Below are 25,999 nucleotides of genomic sequence, written 5' to 3' on the forward strand. Positions count from 1 at the left end.
AAGATAATAATTTTATGGAACTATAGAATACTTGTTCATTTCAATATTAATGGCACTTTGAGTATATAAACTTAACTATACATTCAATTATTTATTTTTTATTTATTGTTTAATTTATTTCTAGAAAGATAATTAATTTTTCTAATATAAAACACAATGACAAGGAACATAAAACATAATCGAACAGAATTATTTATGCCAAGCAAGTAATTATTATTAATATCAAAAAGCAATAACATTTATTTTTAAATATTTAAAAAGTAGCAATTTATTATTAATAGAAAAAAGTAATATAACATAATTTAAGTATTAAGACAGAATAAAGTTTTAATAACTAATTAATAAATTAACAGCAATAAGTTATTTCAATGTACAAGGAAGAAACAATCAAATACAACATACTGATAAAAGACAAAAGAAGAAAAAACATAAAGTATACAAAACAATTATTTATTCTAATAAGCTTCATTAATATTAACAAGAACGAATCAATTTCCTTAAACTATACTGATAACAAAAGGTTACATTCAATTAACTAAAAATATGTTTCATAAATGTTACTATATAATCTTAAGGTTAACCAAAAAGGTCATTAATTTTAATTTGATTTAATTTCCCATTTTGATTTAAATCTAAGCAATGTTTGTTTGTTCTTTTCTCAATACTTTAACATATTTACAGCTTCAATTTAACAAGGTAAAGGTTACTAGTAGTTTGTAAGAAGACAACTGAAATATTAACAAAATTATGTTAACAGTTTTTTCATTTAGGACAGATTCAAAATCCATGTAGACAATAATATTTACTGTTATATTCAGATAAATTAATTTACTATAGAGTACATATATAAAGATGAAGCATGATTTCTCAACCAATATACCTCATTAAGTGCAAATACTGCATTAATACTGTATTTTATGTACGGCTTATTTTAACTGGATATCAGGCTTTTGTTTAGTTAACCACAAAGTAACTAGCATTTAGAATAAAGTTATTAAAATCTAAGTTAGCATGAATTAGTCATTTTTTAGCTTTAAATGAACCAATTTTTTTTTACCACGACAATGGTATATTTTAAATAAATAAAGGGTCTAGTTACACGTTCAATTCCACACTGTTAAACCACCTTGCTGGTTTATATCCTGAGTTTTTCCAATACTACTTAAATATTTAAATTACTTAAATTTCTTATGGTAAACAACTAAAGTGTTATCACAACATAAAAGGGTTTCTTTTAAATCTTCTTTTTAGCTTCTTCATATCTTGTTTTTTTTTTGTGATATTAAAAATATTGTTTAAAAATTCAGGTGCATGAATTACATGATGACGTGAAATATGCAAGTAAATATAGTATATCAACAATAATTAAACTTAAAATGATAAATTTTGAAGTAGTCTGAAAAAATTCAAAATTCAATAATTGATCATCACAATTAGTACAATACTAGGTAGCTTTCTTTTGTCTTATTTTGACTTTCCCATTGTCAGAGCTTTCCTTGTAATAGCTTGATAGTAATCTGGAAGTTTATTGATAATGACTATTTAACATCCAGAATAATCATGATAATCTTGAAAATAGGAAAAGCTTTCATTTTCATTTAATCTTGAATTTTTAGAAGCCAAAAACAATCTCAAATACTTATTTCAATTGATGTTCTGTTTATAAAATAAATCTTTGGTGATAAAAATAAAAATACAAACTGCTTCGACAAAAAAACACAACACAGGTACAATCGAGAAGGAACAATGCCACAAACAAACTGCAACTGATATACAAACCTATTTAAAGACAAACAGACTCATTCCTGACATCATTGTTCATAAAAAATTCAACCAGAATGGGGAAAGTCAAAGAAAATACCATTCTAAGAGTGTGGTCGATTATAGTAAAGTTCATTTACAATAACTTCAAATAAAGCTCTGTGGGCTACGTACAAGCACAATAAACTAGACCATTTTGCTATATTCTAGCTTAGCTCAAAGCTGGTATAGAAAGTGTTAACATGACATTTAGGTAAAACTTAGGTAAAAAATAATTAATTAAATAGAATTTAATTATCACGTTAAAAGTTAGTAATTGGTTGAATTACTCATTAATTTCAACTATTTATTGTAATTAGTTAGAATTAGTGAATTCTAACCAATTCGGCAATGTAAGCAGCAAGATTAACAACCATAATTTTTCATCCATTAAAAAACTGAACTCTTTTTGTTTTTTACCCCAACTTTATTTATTATTTTAAAACAAATTAAGGTCCACTAAACTGAGAGTAGGATATATAGCAATACCATTAACAGCACCTCAAGTTAGAATTCCAGCTCAAGATATCAAAACATAGCTTCCACAAGAATTTGCCATTTATTAACTGCAACTGGGACATGTATTTTTTTATTACTTTAAATTTATTTTTTTAAATAATCTGAAAGTTAGCTAACATAATGGGACCACTTGGATAACAAGTTACAACTATGATAGGTGGATCAAAAAATAAGTTACACCATTGCCTTGTTCTTGAACTGAAAGGGATATATTAATGTCTTGTGGTGGCAGCACTGGTTGTGTTGTCATCACGTTCCCCCAACAGTAATTCTGCTTTACATCCAGTACATGTGTATTGTCGTCAACATGACATGTCCTCTAGAGGTTTCGTCCAGCATAGAAGTGCATTCAGTAGCCGATTTTTATGGGCAAAAAATTACAATTGCTGTGAAATTCATCACCAAACTGTTGAGGTATATGATGAGAATGCAATGTCATGCCCCATGATCAAAAAATGATGCCAAATGTTCCAAAACGGAAGAACACCTGCGTGCTGGGCATCCTTCAACTGCAAACCTGATGGGTAATGCGGAACGTGTAAGTGGAATGATCTTGAGTAACTGGGACATTAAAATTAGAGAAATTGCAAGTGAACTTAACATCAGTTATGGTAGTGTGTTTGAGATTATTCATGATCAGCTTGGTTACTGTAAGATGTATGCGCGATGGGTGCCAAATTTGTTTACCAACAACCACAAACATCAACATTTAGCATCTGCTCTTTCTTTTCTTCAACGTTATTCTAGAACTGGTCCACAGTTTTTGAAAAAAATCATCATAGGGGATGAGAGCTGGATGCTTCATTACACTCCTGAGACTAAACAAGTATCACATGAATGGAGACACAAAAATTCGCCGCAGCCAAAAATAGTGAAAACATCACACATGTTGGAAAGGTTATGCTGATAGTCTTTTTCGATTCTGAGGGAGTTGTTTACAGTGAATTTATGCCCTGAGGAACAACATTCAATGCAGAATCTTATTATGTGTAAAAAAATTTTGTAAAGCCATTCAACTCATGTGAGAAAGGTGTTATTGCAAACATTCAAGTGAGAAGTGTGGTCTCATCCGCCTTAGAGCCCTGACTTAGCACCCTGCGACTACCTCCTCTTTATTTCTCTCAAAAAACTTGTCACAAGTATGAAAAGTGTTTGAAAAACTTGGTGATTATATTGAAAAATAGATAAAAATATGTAGTTTTTGTTCAACAAAAAATTTTCTTACAAATATGTGTTTATTTCATAGAGGGGATGTAACTTACTTTCCGATCATCCCTCATATATAACAAGATCTACCTCATACTTTCAATCAAATTAAATTAATTTATTTGAGTAATTCTTCACCCAATTCCACTATCTTGATGTTCTGTTTACAAAATAAATTTTTGGTGATAAAAATTAATTAAAAGGTTTATTAATAGAATCATAAAAACAACTACTTAGATTACAATACCTATATTTTAAATATAGTTATTTACTTGGTCTAACCAACTTTTCTAACATATTAACAAAAATGACCAAAAAAACTATTTCTTGAGAAACATTTTTTATGTTGAAATTGTATTTGCTGCAAGACCTTAAAAATGATTCACGTGAAAAATTGAGAATAAATCAGATTCATTTTCCCTTTAGTTACATCTATAAAGTTCCCAAATAACTCATATAAAGCAAACATTGAATAAATTCAGAAAAAAAACTTTTAATCATGTTTTTATAAATTTGCACCAATGAGGAACATAGTTCTAAAACCAAACCTATCTTTCATGAATGTAATATATTCTGGATCAGAAAATAAATATGCTGGGAGTAAATAAAGAATCACAGTTATGAGTAATAGGCACAATAATAAACTGTTCAGGTTGTTTGCCAGTGGTGGCGGATAGAAATTGGAACCATAGCAACGCAGCAATAGTTTGTGGTGGAAGTAAACATTTTTCAGTTGAGATCAGAATTCCAAGCATAAAACACTGTGTTTATGTATCTTTCTGTAAATATTGGATATGTTTTTTATAACCAACTAGCAGACCCAGCAATTCTTCACTATTGCTGAAGAGTGGTAGAGAGAGAGTATAAATGAACACAATTTAAAATTTGAAAAAAAAATTAAAAAACTGAACTTCACAAATTTTACCTTTCACTTATTCTCCTTCCCCTTTTCTCTTTCCTCCTTTTCCCCATTTTCCCTTTTTTCCCTTTTGCCCACATGTAAATCGGTCCATTAGTTTTTTGGTCTTTAGTGGACACACATACAAACATGCCTTTTATATATATATATATATATAGAATAAAAAAGTCTGTTTGTACATTTGTTTGTTTTGTAAATAACTCGACACCAGTCCTACCTAACGAGTATAGTTTTTGCAAAAATATTTCTTTTCACGTAACTAATATTCATATTCTGAATATGAACCAAATTGGTCCATAAATATAATTTTTCTAAATATCTCAACCCCAGCACCACCTAGCGGGTTCATTTTTTGCAGAGAAAATTCTTTCCATGTAAGTAACATGTATTCTGTATATAAGGCAAATCGGACCATAAATACAATTTTTTGAAATATCTCGACACCAGCGCCACCTAGTGGATCCAAACTAATTCAGAAACCTTTCCTGGCATGCATACAACCATTCCCCAAAGTTTCATCGCTATCAGATGAACGGTTTAGGAAGGCATAAGAGACATACAGACAGACAAACATTCATTTTTATATATATAGATAACTGTACTTAATACTTACATAATTGACTTTTATTTGCAGCTGTTATTTGTTAATAATTTTATGAATAGTGTTATTGTCTTTAAAGGAAAGTTACTTTTTAGTCTAAACATAAACCCATGATGTCGGCAAAAACCGGTAAAATTGGGAGAAAGAGTGTTATCAAAAGTCAGACTCAAGGAGTTAATCAGTATTTAAAATTCTATGAAGAAAGAAGCCGAAAGACAAGGAAAATATCTGAAACAAATTCAAACTCGTGTTTCTAAAGGAGGAGAGGTTTTATCAAAAATGCTCTATTAATATTTAAGTTGGGTCATAAAACGGGCAATTACCACGACAATATGAATTTTAATAATTTTCAAAAATGGGTTATGTCTCAATCGCAACAGAATCTATCACTGAGATCTCTAATAATTATGGACAACACACTGTAACACAATGTTCAAATCCAACCTCTAATCTGAATTCAAAAAAACAAGACATTATCAACTGGCTCATTAAAAACATGATACCATTTTTACATAAAATGTTCAAACCTGAATTGTATACGCTGATAAAATTACATAAACTGTGATTTAAAAGGTACAAAATAGATTCTTTGTTTGTAGAAAAGGGACATACTGTTTTCAGATTACCATCATACGATCCTGACTTAAATGCCTGAGTATGTGTTAAAAATTACACTGCCAAAAGAATATAACATTCAATTTAGAAGACAATTTTGAAAGAAAAATTTACAGAAATAAATGTAAACTTCTGGAAGGCAGTTTGCAAAACTTAGAAAATTGTGAGAAATTATTTAAAACTTGAATCAACGTTAGACAAAATTTTCAAGCTTTTATTGTAAAATTACCTGAAACTGATTTCAGTTCTGACAGTTTTATGTGATGATTACATAGTCAGTTAAGAAAAGATCAAAGACAATCTTTCTTTTACTGCAGAAGACTTATGATTAGCTACTGAAGTAGCTAATATATTACGGACATAGGGAAATTTGGCAAAGACAAAATTTTGGAGCTGAGGGTTCTTAACTATGACTGTAGACAGTTTTCTCTCTGTAATACTGTCTGCAGACCAATACTCTCACTGTTACTGAATCAAGAAAACTAAGAGTTTGTGCAACTCATGTGCCAGCACCATTTGCCAAACAAACTGTAACTGAATTAAAATTTAACTAAAACAAGAGGTAAAATTACTTTTAAAAATGATTTTTTACTACTAAAAAGTTATTTTATAAATTCTTAAAATTAACAGTAACAGGTGATGTGTAAATTATAAGCGGCTAAATGTGAAGCAGTTTTTATTTGAATTTCTAAATTGCTTTTACTTGGTGTTAAAAAACAATTAATTATTGATTTGATAGGAAGACAAGATGGTCAAACCAAAAATATTGAAGAAGTTGAGCTATACTGAATAACAAAAACCTTTTTCCCAGTAACAGGACAACAATTAGGTTAGTAAATATTATTCAAACAATTTCAACAAAAATACTAACCTGTTCATGAAGACATCCACTATCACTAAAACTTCGAGAAGATATGAGAAGACTTGGGTAATTTTGCATTAGAAGTGTGTACAATTGCCTGTGGGTGGTTAGTTTCTCTAAAACTTCTAACGGTACCTTTTCACCATTTCTAACAAAGGTCGGAAGATTTACTAATGAACTACAAAGTCTGTTAGCAGCATCCTTTTCTTCTGGACTCTGACACTCTTCATTTGTTGATTCAGTTGGTGATATAAAACCTGAAAAAAGTGTATTTTTAAAATCTCTTTACTATATTAAAAATCAATTAAATATCTCTTTATAACATAGAAAAAAGTTGAAAGATGCTTTCATCTAATAAAAAATCTCTTTATAAAAAAATATCTTCTAAAAATGTCTAACAAAATAATATGTGACTACTCATTACTTCAGCATACTATTAAGCCAAAATAAAATTAAGACATATAAATAGAAGTAAGAAATAAATTAAATTTGTAAGCCATCTTTCTCTTCTCAAAATTCATCTTACCATATTTTTCAGGAACAAATTCCTATCATGTAAAACATCTTAATACTCATATTGTAAGTAAAAAATATTTAAAACCATAACTACATAAGTTAATTAAAGCCCTGCACAAAACATATAAGGCATGTTCAATAATTAAAGAGAAACTGATGTACAGAAAAAATGATTCATTCAATGATAATGAAATTTTTTAAGGGTCAAGTTGGCAACCTTGAGAACACATTTAATTATCTGCTCAATCATAATTAATCTAAACATAACCTCTTTTGTTGATTTCAGAATGTCAGCTCCACTTGAAACGTGTATGCTGGAAGAGTAACCTTCAGTGATAAGATTTGTGCTATCAGAGGATGTGAAATTGACAAACATTTATTCATTACAACAGTATGTTGAAAATGTTATAAAGAGCCAATTTTAGTGACTATTTAGAAGAACAATGTACCGTGAAATGTGAATACTGTTCTAACATGCTCCAACAGAAAGTGAGATCCACGATAAGGCATAAACGTCAGGGCACTCTCTCAAAAGATGCGATTCTCTTGCATGACAACGCATGCCCCCACATCACTCAAAGAACGAGAGAAACACTTGAGAGAAGTTGCTCCTCCTTACAGCCCAGACCCCACCCTGTCTGATTTTCATTTGTTTGGCTTGCTCAAACATTTTTACGCAGCAAGAAGTTCAATGACAACGAAACTGCAAAAAAGCAGTACATGATTGGTTCAAACAGCAAGGTAAAGAATTCTACATTGCGGAAATCAGAAAGCTCACAGAACAGTGGAACAAGTGTCTAAATATTGCTGGAGACTACGCTGAAAATGTTTAAGTTTCATAGTCACTAAATAAATCATTTTTCTCTGCATCAATTTGTCTCGTTAATTATTATTAAACATCCCTCGTACATCGATAGGATAGCTGCATATATAGTTTATTTTGCAGTTTATCTTGAAATTGAAAGTCATTTTATTATCCATATTTTTCAGCTAGATAGCAATTATATGAAGTACCCAATTAAATAAATATATTTTATGTTTTTGATCTTTCGACACATTTCAGACTATCATTATACCAAACTTTATTGCAGAAGTACACAAGTTGCATGTATGTTTTAGAAACATATGAATTTATCTATTATTTTCCTAATTTTATGGAAATTTTTATTAACTGACAATAATTTTAACACTTTTATTGTGATTTCCTAAAATAATTTATATTACTTGTTACAATTAAACCAATGAATACTTTACAACAATCCTCACGGTGGTTTTAAATATTAATATACACAATAATCAGATTAATACCTTTTAATCTGATGACTGAAACTGATGATTAAAACATGTCACAAGACAGAAGAGGCAAATTTCTGAGATGGACTCAAAAATAAAGTCAAGTATGAATATAAGTGAAAGTAAGTTCAGCATATTAAAACTCTTTACTTGTGAACATCTCTCTAGTATTAACCAGGCCATTAGAACTGAGAGAAAGCAGTGGCAATTCACTTTAAAAAAGCCAAATGCTTTATTCTGATGTCACACATATATATTGCAATAAATAGATCACACATGTCTTGAGGTTAAGTATTAAAAAAAAAAATAGTTTATAATATCGATTAACTATTTTATTAAAAACTGGTAACAGTGAATCACTTAACATCACCATTAAATAATGCTTTTTCTATCAATGGAACACTATTTTTGATTTTAACTAAACAACAGCCATGAAAAAATCTGCAAAAATAGCATTCTTTTATTACGTTTTGTTAACAAAAACTCTTTTCATCGTTTTAACTATGGCTTCATTGAGAACTGAAGTAATGTATAAGTAAGTACCAATAAATCGTTTTGTTGAATTGTTAATAAAAATTTAATTATTTTTTTAATTTTTTTGTATATACTTTCAGAAACAAAATCAACAACTGATGAAAATGAATCAGTTTAACTGCTCAATACCAGTCTACATTGTAATTTTTTTAAGTATAAAAGGCTTAAGTGCAAATCTGAGAAATAGCATAATCTATTTACTACATTCAATTGTCTTCTTAATTAATGGCCAAATAATATAGTTGCTCTTGGGATACTATCACCTATTATAGTTATTTATTGCTTTTTGATGATTCAAACTAATTTAGGTACACCTTTCTACTTTTAAAATTTATTGCAGTAAAACAATGAGTAAATATCTAAGATTCTACATTGGACACAGTGAGGGCAATATTGTTGATTTGTCAACAGAAAAAGGGTACATTTATTTATCCATTTACACACTACTCCTTTCAGTCTTTTATATGCTGCAACATATATATAAAGTGCTCAAGATGCAAAATTATGTCAAAGTTGATTTCTTTGCTAGTAGTAATGTACAATGTATAGTTCCTGTGGAGGACAAGTTTATGTATAAATTTGAGTAGTATATCACACATTTAAATGCTTGGAACAAGCAGTCAGTCAAGAATGCAGCAAGAAACCAATCCACTTTTCACTTTCCTTTTTCAGTTTCTGAAAGTTGATTATTCTTGAGGATAGCAAAGTTTTTTTTTGGGAGTGATTTGGTTTTAATTTGTGATCGACTACAACTGTTTGATTATTTTATTTAACACACATCTACAAATATGACATTAGGCAAACTAAATCATTTCATATTTCTAACCAAAGCTTTTAACATGTTATCTAAGTTTATCAAGACCAGATTAAATAAAGATTAATGCTTGAAAAAATCAAACTGATATCTAAATCCTCAACTTGATTATATGACGCCACTTTTAGCAAGATAAAGCGTGTCAGAGTGGCAGAGAACAGCACAGTACGTGTTTTACTATAAGTAGACAGTTCAAACTTGTTAGACTAATCATACATTGTGTCAGCCAACACAATTCTGTTGTTGGGTTCTAATTAACAACACATACTTGCCTCATGATCCAGAAATGTATCAAGATACATGTATACTAATCTGAGCAAGCAATATAGCAGTCTACATATTCCAAAACAGAAAAGCTATAATAGATTTCTGGAGACTTCCAAAACATATAATATTAATGAATCAATCATTCAATACACAAGTACAATTATCTACTAAGTCAATGCTTGATAATTAAAATGTCAAGTAAATATTAAGAATTATAATTATTATTAAAATAATAATTTGAATTTTAATAAATACTACAGTACTTACTAGGTCGTTGTAATAATCTACGTATTTCATCAACACTAGGACAAGATGTTGGTGTTTGTTGCTGAGTACTTTGAGCAGAAAATGAATCGGCACTTGATGTTGTATTCATTCTAAGTCGCCGTCGACTTTTTTTACGATTTTTTTTAAAACTTGCCTTTGTCCAGGCCAAATCTCGCATTAAAGCACCACATACACACAGATTAAGAAATAATCCAGCAAGAATTAATGTTGTACCTCTCCAACCATATTCAGCCAGTAAGAATTGTGTTAATGGTGCAAACACAAAAGTCCCTAAAAAAAAATAATTCAATCAAAAAATTAATTTTAAATATTTTGGCAAACCTTAAGGTTAATTTAGTTAATTTATTTAATTTGTAATAATACTGTATAAAGTAATCTTCTGTTTTAACAAGAAAAAAAAATTTCATTCAACAACTATATAAGTATTACAGTTCAGAGCAATAATAATTGCAAATTGTTATGTACAACACTAATAAACTATGCACATACAAATGTTTAATGTAATGCAATCTGTAGGCACCTCTTGAATAGATTCTTTAATGGTTATTAATGTTCCTTCATAGAAAATTACTCCCCTCCACGTCATACATTTATTTATAATAAACCCTCAAAACAATTTTCTTCTAATTTACCTTTTTAAGGTAAATTAGAACTAACAAACAAATAGATATGTACATTAAATATGACTATTTTGTTAAAATTAATAATTACCAATAAAAACTACCATAATCACACTAAATTTAATTTGCTAGATTACACTGAGTTTTTTGCTATAAATATGGTGTACATATTATATTGTATATCTATACGTATATATATATAATTTTTTTCATTTTTTATGGTCACATAAGATCACTTTAGGCAATTCATTATCCAAGAATCTTCGAAGGGACTGTTTGGGCCTTGTGCTCCTCCCAGTACTTTTTCATATGTTCAGATCTCCGTGCCCTCTCAGGTGTTGAAAATGTTCGTGTTGTGAGTTTCTTTCTTGTGAATATGAAGCAAGTGTTTTTGTCATTTTTACATTTAATTTTATCTTGTCTGTGGTGTCTTCTGGTGTACGGCCAATTTCCTTCAGGTTCTCTTTTATTTCTCTGATCCATCTGCATCCTGTCTTGGTGTTTTTCAAGTTGAGATTGTAATGTACCAGCTGTTTATGTATGTTGGCTTTTTTGGTAATATAATGCCATGAAAAAACATCAAGAAATCTACCTACTAAATCATTCACTACATCAGATATTTCTTTTTATGCAGTTTGATAAGATGAATCTTTTTCTACTTTGTTCCTATTTCTACATTTTACATTTCTAATATTATACATTCAGGTCCTTTCTGCTGAAACTGACAGTATATGATACACATGATACCAGTTTCTTCTTCAAAAGGTACAGTTTATTTTCTTCCTATATTATTAATTTTTTTTTTCTATTTTGTTTTAATTTAACGTTATATATCTTCTAAATAAATATAAACAATGATTTTCATAAATTAATGTACAAAAATATCCTGTGACTTAGGTCACTGAGACTAATCTACAGCACTATTCTGGTAACATGAGAACTGTATGATCTGTATTCTGTATTTTTCACTTAATTTGAGTTAATGACAATAAACATTTTATTATGAAAGTTGATTCAGTATTATTGTTACAAAAGTTTGTACCTTTAAATAATTTAATATAGTAGTAATTCTATAAGATCCCCACTGAAGCAGTCCTTTAAATTCAATAAAATCCTATTCAAATTTTAGAGGTAATTCTCGTTCTATAAAAATGAACCCTATAATATGACAAATTCTCCTCCATTACCATACCTGAGTGATAGCAAAACCGTTTTAAAGGTTACATTGAATCAACTTTTCACATCTGAGATTTGCTTTCTAATCAGTATTTTATGATAAAACTTATGTAATTAAAATTTTTATGATAAAAAAAAAATGTAATAAACAGTAGGTCTTGAAACAAACATTTTTAACTTTTTTTTGAAGTTATTATTTTTAATGATGTAATATTATTAAAATATTCTTTCTTAATATCAATTATCAAAATAAAAAAAAAACAAACAACTAAAATATATAAAAAATATCTTTATTTCTTAGCATAACACGAAAAGATATTTAAATACTACACTACATTAATATTGGTATTATAATACATTTTTATTAATTCTGTTATGTTTTTAATATAATCATTATTAACTTATATACAGACTGATAAAAAAAATATATTTTAATTTGGCTTTTCATTAGATTTCATTTATTTTCAAGATTATTTCTGTGTATACTTTCTTATTTTAATAACAGTTATCAGAATAAGTTGTTTAATTTTTTTTTATAGTGATATAAAGTAATCGCAAAGAAGTCTTAAATTATTATTAAAACAATAACTATCACTGATATTATAAATACAATTACTGAATTACAAAACTATAACTATTTATTGCAGCTATCTGGTTAAACTACAACCATGACAGTTTTGATTCTGGACTTAATTTTATTTTACTGCAGATAAATAATTTTTTTAACATATTACACATCATCATGACTAGTACAGATATAATTTTATTAGTGTTTAAAGAAAAGCATCACTTTGAAAGAAATACAACATCTGACTTCATTCTTTTTCTCATCAACAGTACTTTAACTCCCAAACCTAAAAACACCTTATCAGATAAAGACACTAATACTGCTAGCAGATTTATAAAAAAAAGAAATCTCACTAACCTATTTATTTATGAGAACTGTAATTTTAATAAACCTAAGTGAAAACCATTAAAATTTAGTAATAGTAATTTAGTAACAAACTTTGATTGAAAAGTTTTTTGCCTATTCTCTCTGTACTTAGAGATTGCAAGTTTATTTTTCTTTTGTACATATTTTCCCTTTTTTTTTTTTAGAATTTTAGTGTAAGGTTTTGACTAAAATCCCACTTAGACATTCAAGGGAATGACTAGAATCCTTTACTAATTTCAATCTAGTAGAAAATATTGCATGAAAATTTCTAGAGGATGAAAAATTTTATGATTGATTGAGATTCACACTCAGAACCTTTCATATGAAAAATGGAAATGTGGCTCAACTATCAAAGAGAACAGTTATGTTAAAATTAACTACTGCATACACATAACACAATAATGCAGCTCATATATAAAACATTAATAACGGGGTATTATCTATTGTTTTATACAGAATTGTTTTTACAAGGTCTAAACCAAACTGCTCTTTAATAATTAAATTTGTCGGTGGTAATCTATTGTTCAGTTTAGCTAGTCATTAGTTTTTCATATCAATTAATTTTCTTTCATTAACATTAATGAGTTGTGTTTAAATTCTTATTATCATAATGCATAAATTGTTACAATACAGTTATTGTCAATAGATAATCTATTGCCACTCCTAGGTAAAGTTTACCTCTTATCATCATTATTATTGCAGATATTCACTGAATTAATATATTTACCAACTTATTTATTCACTTATTTGATGTAGTACAATGCAATAAAATCATATTGAAAGTTTTAAGATTTATTTTAATTTTTAGAAATAGTATTAACAGTCTAATATAATATGTCAGTCTATTACCTAAATTAATACTAACTTAAGTTAGTATTAACTTAGGTAATTATTCTTAAAATTTGTCACTTAATACAAAGGATATATTCTAATGTTCATTTAAGGAAAGCTGGAGAGACCACATTTAAGAAAACAGGTGTTAACAAACTCTTAATGGTATTAACTCCATAAATCAAGGAATCAGAATTACTATCAAAAAATATATCAACTAACAGTATAAAATAATTAACAGTGAATAAGAAAGAACTTAAGAGTAGACAATGAAGCAACAATGAGTACCTGCAATAATTAAGAATAAAAGATGGTATATGTTGTAAGAGATAACATATAACAATGACAAACGTAACATTAAATAAACAAAATATTTTGATAAATTGAAAAGGAATAAAACTTTAATACAAAATAAAAATAGTAAAATATAATTTCTATTTTGCCATTAATGTGATGTTTAAAGAGTGAAAAACATCTGAATATACTAATCGTTCCTAAAGAAAAAGCAAGAGATAAAGATGGAAGGAGGCTGTTAAAAAAGTGCATGGAATTGATTCCAGTTTAAGTGACGTCAACAACAGTTACATTTCACAAAAACTATTATTTACCAAACCACAGGCACAATATTAAACCTAAAAAAAAAATAATTAATAAAATAACTCTGTAAATTTTCACAATATTTTATATCTCTGCTAGGATTACCACAATTGGTTTGAGTGTTATTTCTGTTCTTCCTAGCACTGTCACTCAAAAGGAGTACTAAAAATAGTTTTGAGAATGAAGGTACTCTGAAATGTGTCAACTACAAATGTTAGCTCAATAATACTAGGAAGGACAGAAAATAACATACAAATCAAAACTTGCTAAATTTAACAGTACTAAATTATTGTTATTTTTTAAATGCATCATAAAATTACCAGAAATAAAGATTTTTAAATTTCAGTAAGATATAGACATTATTGCAGCCAGATAGGCTTGAAAATATAAAAATTTTCCAAAGAATAGATGGATGAATAAAACAATTAATACATCATAAGTAGGTCAAACGTTTTAGTTTATCACACGCACATAACTAAACAAATCTACGACAATTAAATATGTACATAACTAAATATACATATATTTTTTACATTCATTTGTTTTTTCTGTCTTTGTTAATACAGACACATTTTCTAATAAAACATCAACTATAAATCTAACAAGTCAGTTTATAATTCATGAAATAAAATAAAAAATTTTTATGAAATAAGTAAATGTTTTTAATAATAAATTCAATAAGAAAAATCTTGAATCGATTCAGTAATCTTAAAAATTATATATGCACAACCTAAATATGATAAAATTTATTAATAGAAGCATTTATATTAACTATTGACAAATTAGGGTCAAAATGTAATGACCTGTATTAGAACATAACAACCTTTGACACAAATTGACTATTTATTCAGACTGCTGAATGGACGCAATACTAATAATCATTTTACTACATCAAAACACATTTTTAAATAAAAGAAAATTCAAATAATAAAAATTACTAGCTTCCTATATTGTAAAATAAATAATAGAAATGGAGGATTTAAGAAACAAAATTACTTAACAGAAAAATAAAAATAATATACATTAAATTTAGAGAAATAGTACTAGAAAAAATTTAAAAAAATACAACTAAAAAAAAAACAGGAAAAAACAAAACTAAAATAAAATATGATTTTTGTGTATAATTTATATCATATATTCTCTCTCTCTCTCTCTCTCTCTCTCTCTTTCTCTGCCTCTCTCTTATGACAATCCTCAGACTGGTTTATGAAATGATTTTTCAAAACCTTCTGAATGAGTTTTACTTTTTTATCTCAGGCAGCTTGTACAGTTAATGGCATTTGTTGTTGGACAAGTTCTTCCTCCGATTCTTCCTGTCTATCATTTATTCAATAATGACCTTAAAAGATATCCCTTTTAGGGAAGCATGTTTCAAAAAATTCTTCATTTCTTTGCACACTAAAGTATCTTGATAGTCTTCTTTCACTTACACATCAGGCAAAATTACAGATATATGTTTTATCATTGTATTAGTCATTTTTTCATAATTATATATTTGTATTTTAAATTACTAATCCCTCCACCAATATACCGCAAAGATGCAAGGAGGCATGTCAATACATTTTCATAGCAAATACCATAATAGTAATGGTACTGAATAATCCCTTTTTAAAATCAGTAATAATTTTAATAAGATTTTTATTTTTTATTTCATTTTTATTTCTTTATGTACATTTAAAGTAATACGAGGGTTAAGCTTTCTCATTCACATGGCTAATATTTTAAGGCGAAACTGGACAATTAACATTTTAATGTCTATTTCTCTTCAAAACTGGCCCACCCCACCACCATTCCGTTGTTCAGTTCTAACAAAAAATAAATCTTTTCTAAGGTAACACGATGTATAACAAACTCTCTAAGAAAAATAAACCCACTAAAAGCACAAGAAATTCAGTTACCTATGGGTCCTGAATCAATAAAGCTACACAAGATGTCTGGAGATGTCCAAAATAATATTAATCAATCAAGCTTCTTTCATCCAAGGATATGCTATTTCCCTAATCCTTAAATTCTTTACTTTTACTAAAGTTTTGTTCTTTGATTTTACTTCCCTATATTTTATTTAATTGATTCTATATCCTCAGCCAAAAACTGTTACTTTAATTTTTGTTTGAGATTAGTCTTTGATACAAATTTCATCTATTTTTTGTAATGATAACGTTCATAATCTGTTTATGATTTGTAAGAACAGCAAGCTTTTGGGAATACTTATTTTACCTCCTTGAATAATAATTATTATTATACCAAGCCTGTTTCTTTCCTCAATGAACCATCAGTTGAGGAGGACTGATGACAAAATATAATCTTCTCTTCATCTATGCTTATTCTGTTTCTTCTAACTCTTATGACTGTCATTTCATATAAGTACAGTTTCCTGTTACACTTTAGTACCATGAATATTACACTTTAATACCATGGGTATTTTTTTACAATTAATATTATCAAATGCCTTGCCAAGTCTACAAAAGCAATGTACACATTTTTATTCTTTCTCAAACTCTTCTGAATAAACTATTAAATTGACCAGCTCTTCTTACAGCTAACATAACTTTTTTTCAACTTCTTTCTTCACTAAAGGTAAACTGGACCTCACCGACTGTAGAATCCAGTCTTTTCTATTCCATGAAATATTACTGAAATAGAATATTGATGTTTGATTTATAGAAAATCAAAGTTATTGTGTTAAAATCTTTACAGTTTTGTTTCACCAGCTTCCTCTGGTACTGCAACAACCATACACATTTTATAATGCGAAAGGTCCTGGACTCAAATCCCAGTCAGACTTGGAATTCTTCACATACTACAAAATTCATTTTTCATTAGTGGTTATGTAGCTATAATTGGGCATAATCCTGTTGTTGCTAAAATATAATTTAATGAATAATCGCCCATCTATACATTTCACTTAACAAGAAACCAATTACACATAAATTAAATTCATTTTTTCTTCATAAAATTAATTTAAATCAATTATATATAAAAAGTGTGATAAACAATAAATAAATATGTGTATAAATATAAAGATAATTTTATTTTTATAAAAATTTTTTAATTTTGTACACTGTATCTTTTTGACTGACTCCATCATGCAATTGCAGCACTGCCTATAATGTATATCTCGGCCAAAGAAGACATGTAGTTAAAATTTGGCAGAAATTAGGATGTACTTTACTGTGAGTAGCGATTTATTTTGTTTGAAAACAACAGAAAAAATTATTTACATTAAATACTACATTAAAAATGGGATAAAGTACAGTGAAGTGGTGAAGAAGTTAGAGAAGGCTTATGGTGAGGATATTATATTTACATCAAGAGTTAGTGAATGATATAAATGGTTTCAAGAAGGTCGTGAAGATGTTAAAGACAAGTAGAAGGTTGGATATCAAAACACATTTACAACAGATGAAAATATTGACATAATGACGGGATTGAGATCAATAACTGTCAAAATACTAATAGAGAAATTGCTAAAGGGATTTCATATGGGTCATGCAAAATAATTTTGAGTGACGAGTAGCAGAAAAATTTGTTCCAAAACTGTTGAATTTTTAACAAAACTAACATCACGGAACAACTGTTAGTTGAGACTTCTGAGTCATCAGAATTACTCAAATATTCATAACATGAGACAAAACATGAGTGTAGGGTTATAATATAGAAACAAAAGTCTAATCATCCCAATGAAAGCTTCCTCATAAAGCAAGACTGAAAAAAGCACAGCGAGTTTGATCAAATTTTAATAAAAAATAAAAGTAATTAAAAATCATGTTAATAGTTTAATACACACATGAAATAATCTTAATATAAATACACTGAACATAAAAAGTTACTACAAAATAATTCACAATTCAGAAGACACTATAAAATTATTTTGGGGACATATTTATGTACATGTTGAACCTGATGTAGAAAAATCAAATTTTTTTATTATTATGTTTTAATTAGCATTTTCTAAATATTCATTGATAAAGTAATATTACATGTTAAATAAATTGGCAGAAAGATTTTATAAATTATTCCGTGATTTATTAAAAAAGGCAATGGAACCATAATATGATCCTTTCTCATAAGCTGAAGATTTGTGTTGAGTTATACAAAAAAAGTTCTGTTGTCTAGATTGGTAGAGAAAAGATATTGTTACTTTTTATGAATAAAACATTATTATTTTTAGCAAACATTGTACATTCATAAAGATAAACATTAGGATAAGTTAACACATTCAATTTTCTTAATACTGGTCTACAAAATTCCTATTATGGGTGCCAGATAATGATCCGACACCTATTTTTACATTAAAAACTGTTTCAAGAGACAAAATTATACTTTCAAAGGGAATATATGTATGTAATAAATATTCAACAATGAAGACAAGCTTAGTGTTTTATTAAGATGCTTCAAAGCAAAATAGTATGATTTTGGTATTATTACAAGTGAAATCATTTGATCATCCAGCAAGAACTTTTCATCTAATAAAACACCCAGAAATTTCATTTCATGGACAACATAATTACAGGTGTAATCTGTAAAATACAGAAATATAAATTATAGGCATATGAATTAAAGAAAAAAAAATCAGTAAATGAACTATACCAAAAAATGTCTTCTGCAAACATTTTGAGAATTGAAAGAAATGCTGGCTTAAGTGTATCGCAAACTTTGGGGGAATACTTCAAAGAAAACAATATCAAAATACAAGGTGTATAGTGCATATAATGAAAATAAAAGCTTGTGTTGGAGAAGATTGAGAATGCATTACTATAGAACCTGAAAGCACTTATACCCATCTAATAAGACAACAGTAATAATTAAACTTTTATTTACACATGTTTAATTTATTACCGTTTTAATGTTTTATTTTTTATAATTCATTATTATGTAATTGGTATTACTGATTCAATAAATAAAGATTGTAAAAACAAGAATTTTAATTTGGGTTTATCTTCAAACTAAAAAAAAATCTTAATGAGTGCTTGAATGTATACTGTATTTGTAATTACACTAAATTAGATGTACAATTATTATTGTAAAATATTTAGAATTCTTTTTATTTATAATTTTATACTATTTAGACTTTTCAATTTCTTTTTTTGTACGATTGTTTTCATTGTTTATTGTACTGTTATTATAATTATTAACACTTAATTGAAATTTGCATTATATGGCCAGTTCCTGTGCAAGTTAGTCATCTTCATCAGAACAGTCACTTTCATTACCACTGTCTAGATATGATAAATTTATCTGTCATTTCTTCGATTCGCAGTTCCATTTTCTTATACTCAGTTTCAGCTTTTTTTTACATGTTTGCAATATAGTTTCCAATCGGTTTACAATTCATCTAAATACACAATCCAAAAAGTTTCTTTTCTGCAATTGGTCATATTTCTTTTTTTGCTATCTGTCGTTATGTCTTCTTTCTCAATCAAAGGTTTCCTATATTATCAGCTTTACACCGCTTAATGCCTAATTCTATCAGAACAGCTGTAGGTGTAGTTCTAGAACACCTGAATTGAATACTCTTTTGAAGTTCATGTAATTTATTTAATGTAGGCAGTTCATTATGTTTTGCGTGAAACTCGTTAACTGTTTGTCTTACAATGCCTTGATCAAAACTCTCATCTAACCAATTAACTGTTTTTTGAACGTTGTTTATACTTTTTTTGGTGCTGAATGAGCACAGCTACGATTAGGATTTAGCAAAACTCTAATTTTATTTTTTGGAGTTTTTGAACTTGTGATCCTGAAATCCCACAAGCTGCAGCTGCAGCAGTTCTTTCTTCACACTTTTTAATGCGCATTAAATGTTTGTCACCTTTTAATTATCCTAACTTTATAGCTTCCATCTTCATTGAATCATATACATTAATTATTTCACAAGCTTGACTACCAGAGATTTTTATTCTCTTCATTAACAAGTACAATAAACATTACTTAAATTTGTTCAGGGCTTCCACTCACCCTCCAAAATACTTAAATATCATTTTATGATATTTAGATATATTTAAATTCTACCATTGCAAAAAAATTCACTAACAAAAAATGCAAAAGACATATGAATTCATTAATACACACAATATTTACTAACACAGCACACATTACAGAAGGAAACAACTACACTGTTTGTACCAGAACTCGCCAAAAATTGAACTAGATCAGTTTAAATGAAAATGAAAAATAAACATCAGTATTGAATATTAGTTAACAATATGAAAAAAGTTACTTTGCTATTCTGTGAATATGTATAAAATGACTAAGTTATTAATAAATTATTATAATTTGTAAGGCCTAATACCTAATATAATATTTAATGATATTACAGTAAACATCATCAACACTAATACTCATTACAAGTGCATATAAATATAACTCAAATGAAATATTTTGATAATCTTTATACATATAAAATGGTCAATCAATTTATGATTCACTTTATGGAGGGAGTGTAATTATAATCTATTAATACAAGTATAAACTATTCATTTTTCCACTGTATACAGTAAGAAATACCTATAAGTACACTAAATATTTTAAAAGAAATTATTGTCAGAGATTCAACAAAATAATAAATTTTAATTGTGGAAAAAATTTTTGTTATTCATGGAAACAGTTAAACACACCGTACTGCAGAATGCTTGGTTTCTAAATGAGTCTAATGTTATGAGAAAAGAGTAATATAATGATGCCTTGCACAGTGACTGACTTGGTTTGACTGCACGGTGACTTGCCTTGTGCAAGCAAGCTTTTATTTTCAACATACTTTTGATAAAATTTGAAATCTTTATTCTTTTTTAAAGATCCTCATTATTAAAATCCTTGTTAGTTTTTGATCATACCTTGTATATCTTAAACTCCTTAAAATATCAGTTGATGACATATAAACTTATAAAGCACACTAATAATAAGTGCTATTATAATTTTAGATGTTTCTTTTTTTATAAATTTATTGAATTGAAATATATGGAATAAGTTATTGAACACTTTAAATTTTTATAAGTTTTAATAATGTACTAGAAAAAAGGCAGGCCTATGGCCACTGCGAAAATGTTACATGGTTTATGTTTCATTACACATTATTTTGTTAATCAGTTTTGCCAACAGTAAGTAAATAACATTCGTGAATTTAGCATACTAACAACAAAAACTTTTACAATGAAACGCTTCAAAATCCTGAACATTATTAGCTGCTTCTTGAATTGTGATTTTTTAAGACAACTCTAACCCCAGTGTTTTCCTTTTTTATCCCCAAAACACAAAAATATAATTTTGGATAAATCATTTTTATAAAAAAATATAAATCATTCAAACAAATGAATTGTTCGTGCACTGTACGCAGTTGCCCATCATACCACGTGGTCTGCTCTGGACCAGTAGCAGCTAAAATAAAAATTTGAGCACATGCATCAAACAAACAAAAACCATGCACCATCCTTTTTTACGGGAAAGATAACTCACAAAAAAAGCAACATATATATATATATATATACATTGTACATACATATATACAAAAAAGCTACTAATTAAAAGCCATAGTAACAATTAATTAATTTCACCCGCCTCGACATCATTAAATACAAAACAGAGATGTTTTGTTGATATTCCATTGTGTAGATTATAACACCTCTTTACATAAATAATTGATTCCACTATAATAAATACAGAAGAATAAAAAAAAAGACACTACGTAATATATCATCTCATTTAAGTAGAATAAGCAAGGTCAATTACCCAAATTAAATGTACCTCTAAACTCATAAGCTTGACTATTTTATATTAATACTAATGAAAGTTAACTCTCTCAATAATAATATCAATAACATATGAAGCTCCTCATTATAAATAAAACACAACAGGGTGACACTTCACTAAACAGTTAAAATAAATTTATAAAATCAAATCTTTATACCATGTTAATTAAAAACCTTGATTATTCAACTTTTTTTTAATTTTTTATTTCCCTTACTTTACAAAGCAAAACCTCTTTAGATAGAAGAATAATAACTACTAACTTAAATTTTTTGGAGCATAATTTAAAATTTTATTACGTAACTTAAAAGGCAAAAAAAAGATAAAGCTACCAACAAAATTGTTCATAATTTCCAAAACAATAAACTTCCTCTGCTTGTTTTACTCATTCAATTAATAACTATGATAAGTTCATAAATAAAAGACTGCTTCTTTGAATAATCATTTAAAGAACAATCCATGTGTGTTTACTTTAACTCATTTCTGACTTTAACAAAAATCATCACCCTACATTTTTCACAATCTACATTTTAATTTTATAGATTTCACATTTTTTCAATGAACATAATTCATTATTATATATAGTTCAAATACATATATTCTTCTTTATAAATGCAACTTAACTGTTGATCTTTATATCCAATCTTCTATATTTATTATCATGTAATATTTAATTCAAGAATTACTCTTGTTCCTTTCAATATTACTCTCTCTCTCTCTCTCTTCCTCTCTCTCTATATATATATATATAAATATATAGTTTTTTCCCAACTTTGACCACCCAGAAGGACAGCGTACTACTTTCATTTAAATTTTTTTTTTTCTCTTAATGTTTTCCCACATTTTTTTTTCTTCTTCAGCGTTTTTTTCTCTTTTCTTGGGTTCATTTTGCACCTCCTTTTTTGGAAGGGGATTTGCTTCAAAATCCTTTCATGCTTTTAATAATTTTTCTATATTAGGTTTCTGCAAACCGTTTTAGTTCCTCTTTTTAATTTGCCAAGTGGTCAAATTTTCTTAGTTAATCTATTATTATTCATTCTATAAAGGAAGCCGTAAAATTGGAGTCTTTTCCTTTTAATTATATTAGAGAGTCTTTCAGTATGTTCATATAGTTTTTCATTGGGTTGTATTTCTCAGCCATCTACAGTTTCTATAGGTGAAAGAATTTTCCGCGAGATTCTTCTTCCATTTTTTTTCTACAAAACCTTTTTTAAAGAAAGACAAGCAATCATAGAATATAAACCTTCCGGTTTTAACATGATACCATAGCATCTTAATTCTGCATTTCTGGATAAGGAAGGATTTTTTGTAATAAAATAATAGGAAAAATTATACAGTAATGTTTTGGAGTACGAAAGTTGAGCATGCTATATAATCTTATCATATTACAAATCAGGCATAAAGATGAAAATTATGTTACTGTACTGCACTATACATCACACCTTATAAGTCAAAATTCTGTTACTAAAAAAATAATTCCCTTCAACTATGATTTAGTTACAGAAGTATGACCATAAATTAATTTAGTTGAGTAAAAATGAATAAGTTACATATTTACAAGATATATCTATATATATATTACTTTATAATAATTTTCTATACCATAAAAAAAATAAATAAAATTCTTACCAATCCCGCTTCCGCAAACGGAAAGGCCAGTAGCAAATGATCGCCTTTTGTCAAAGTAGTAAGCAACGATAACCACAGCTGCAACGTAACAAAGAGAGAGTCCAAACCCGGCAAGGACACCGAAAGTAAGGAATAACATCTCCATTGAATTTGAAAAAGAAGAAAAAATGAAACCAGCAGCAGCAAGTATACCACCAACAATGCTGACTTTTCGACAACCGTAGCGATCTGTTAAGAAGCTGGCAATCGGGCCGGAGAGAAGAGGCATTGCCATAAATAGAGAGCCAATCCAAGCAGTTTTGCTCTTTCCTTGATTAAACACATGAAGAAATTCCATAAAAATAACACCAAATGAAAAAGTAATCCCATCGGCGATAAGATTTACCATAAACGATGCGAATACAATTACCCAACCCCAACCACCATCAGGTGCTCTAGCTTCTGAAAACTGTCCGGAAGATGAGTCATCATCATCATCATCGTCATCATCATCATCAGAATCTGATGTCGATGAAAACGATGACTTACTCGTTTGTGCTGCTCTGGTTTCGGTCGAATGAACCATACCATTGGAAGTAGTATGATGAAACTGTACATGATGACCACTTTTGCAATTTGTAACTGGTTTACTATGAGTAGGAGATACTAGGCCTATCGAACCTCTTCTGGAAGCCAAAACCAGGCTCGAAACAGATGATGATATCCGAACATTCTTTAATTTATTTTTTGGCAATAAAACACTTTCACAGCCATCAGGACTAGCAGCACCATTAGCACTAGTACTATTATTATGATTATTACTATTTATATTATTACTTTTCACACTGTTTCTAGTCTCATCACTGCTATAACTGAAATGTTTATTACTAGATTCCTCATCGGAGGCTGATAATGTGTCCTCCATTCGTGAAGATCTCTTTTAAAACGCTGTTGCAAATCGCTCAGAAGTGAAGGCGTCATGCGGCCGGGGTCGCGATCAGCTTCTGTTTTGTGTACAGCTACTGCCATGCGGGATGAGCTCAAAAACTAAAACACCAGCCAGTCTGAAAAACAAAACAAAACACAATCAGTTAAAAAATTATTTAATAAAACCAAAAAAAAATTTTGTATGGAAAATGACAACATATACAGCATACAATTAGTAGAATAATGTGTGATATTACAGCACAACATCAATAGAAATTTACACTTAATAATATTTATGAGCAGCAAAACAACAAGAAATAGTTGGGAAGCACCAAGAACTAGCATAAAAACAATTCCTCAGGGACACCTTGAAAATTACTTACTAAAGCATTAAGTTAGACATAATTGTAGAACAGATAATGATGCTCATGATAGCTCCTTACTTACACAAAAAAAGTAAGTGATGACACATATCACAGGCAAAATACAATTAAGCTTTCAAAAAAAAAATCTTTTTTTTTAATCCAAATATAATACAAAAAGGACAAAAATGTTGATACACAACAATCTACATCAAACAACATCCAAAAATAGTTTTGTCAACTGGATTCTCAGAAGACAGAAAAAAATAATCATTTATTTTAAAGCTAATTTCTATAACAAAATATTTAAGAAAAATAGACATCAATATATAATATTACAGTTCACAATTACTAAACTGTAAAGTAATTATCATATTTAAATGTAGCCTAAAATTTTTATGTAAACTATCAAGTAGTTCAAGAATATATAAAATTATATAAGATAAAAACATATCTACTCCTGATGATTTTGCTACAAGTAGGACACATCACTGGACAGTATCTTAGAAATAAAGCTTGCACGTAAAATAAAATATCAGTGACAAAAGCCATGCTAAAATAAACTGGTTTTTATAGATAACTCCAAAGCATTGAATACAGTTTCACTGCATGGTGTTGGCATTTATCAGCAGAAAATAATCATTAGTCAATTATATTAAATTTTTTTTTTAAAAGTAATAAAAAGAATCCTTTTATGGTAATCATCACCTCCTGTACAACTGAATTCCCACAAGATAAATAATATCTCAAAACATAAATTTTATCTTCTGAAGAATAACAAATAAAGAAAAGATAAAGTATCATTTAAAAAAAAAAGGTTTTAAAAAAAATTGAAAATGTTGAGCGACTTAGTTTATCTCCACTCCGTATGATGTGTTAAGCATTTAGTTACTAAAATAATATTTGTTTTGTATTGTGGTTAAAGAATTATGTTTATTGTTATGTATTACTGAAGTTCAATTTTTATTTT

The 25,999-nt window shown here is 28.1% G+C and overlaps 1 protein-coding gene across 4 annotated transcripts in view; it reads right to left on the reverse strand.

Moving 5' to 3' along the window:
* Positions 1 to 25,999, reverse strand: part of LOC142329956 (monocarboxylate transporter 9-like) — a 202,052-nt gene that overhangs the window by 16,722 nt on the left and 159,331 nt on the right. For all 4 annotated transcript variants that reach the window (XM_075374940.1, XM_075374941.1, XM_075374938.1 and 1 more), the window contains exons 2-4: positions 23,762 to 24,804; positions 10,214 to 10,504; positions 6,532 to 6,779 (exon numbers count right to left, since the gene is read on the reverse strand). In XM_075374940.1, coding sequence (XP_075231055.1) covers positions 6,532 to 6,779; positions 10,214 to 10,504; positions 23,762 to 24,665 — 1,443 coding nt within the window. In that variant the 5' untranslated portion in view covers positions 24,666 to 24,804. The remainder of the gene's footprint in view (positions 1 to 6,531; positions 6,780 to 10,213; positions 10,505 to 23,761; positions 24,805 to 25,999) is intronic.

Source organism: Lycorma delicatula, chromosome 9 (assembly GCF_047948215.1).
Source record: "Lycorma delicatula isolate Av1 chromosome 9, ASM4794821v1, whole genome shotgun sequence".
Classification (NCBI taxonomy): Eukaryota; Metazoa; Arthropoda; class Insecta; order Hemiptera; family Fulgoridae; genus Lycorma; species Lycorma delicatula.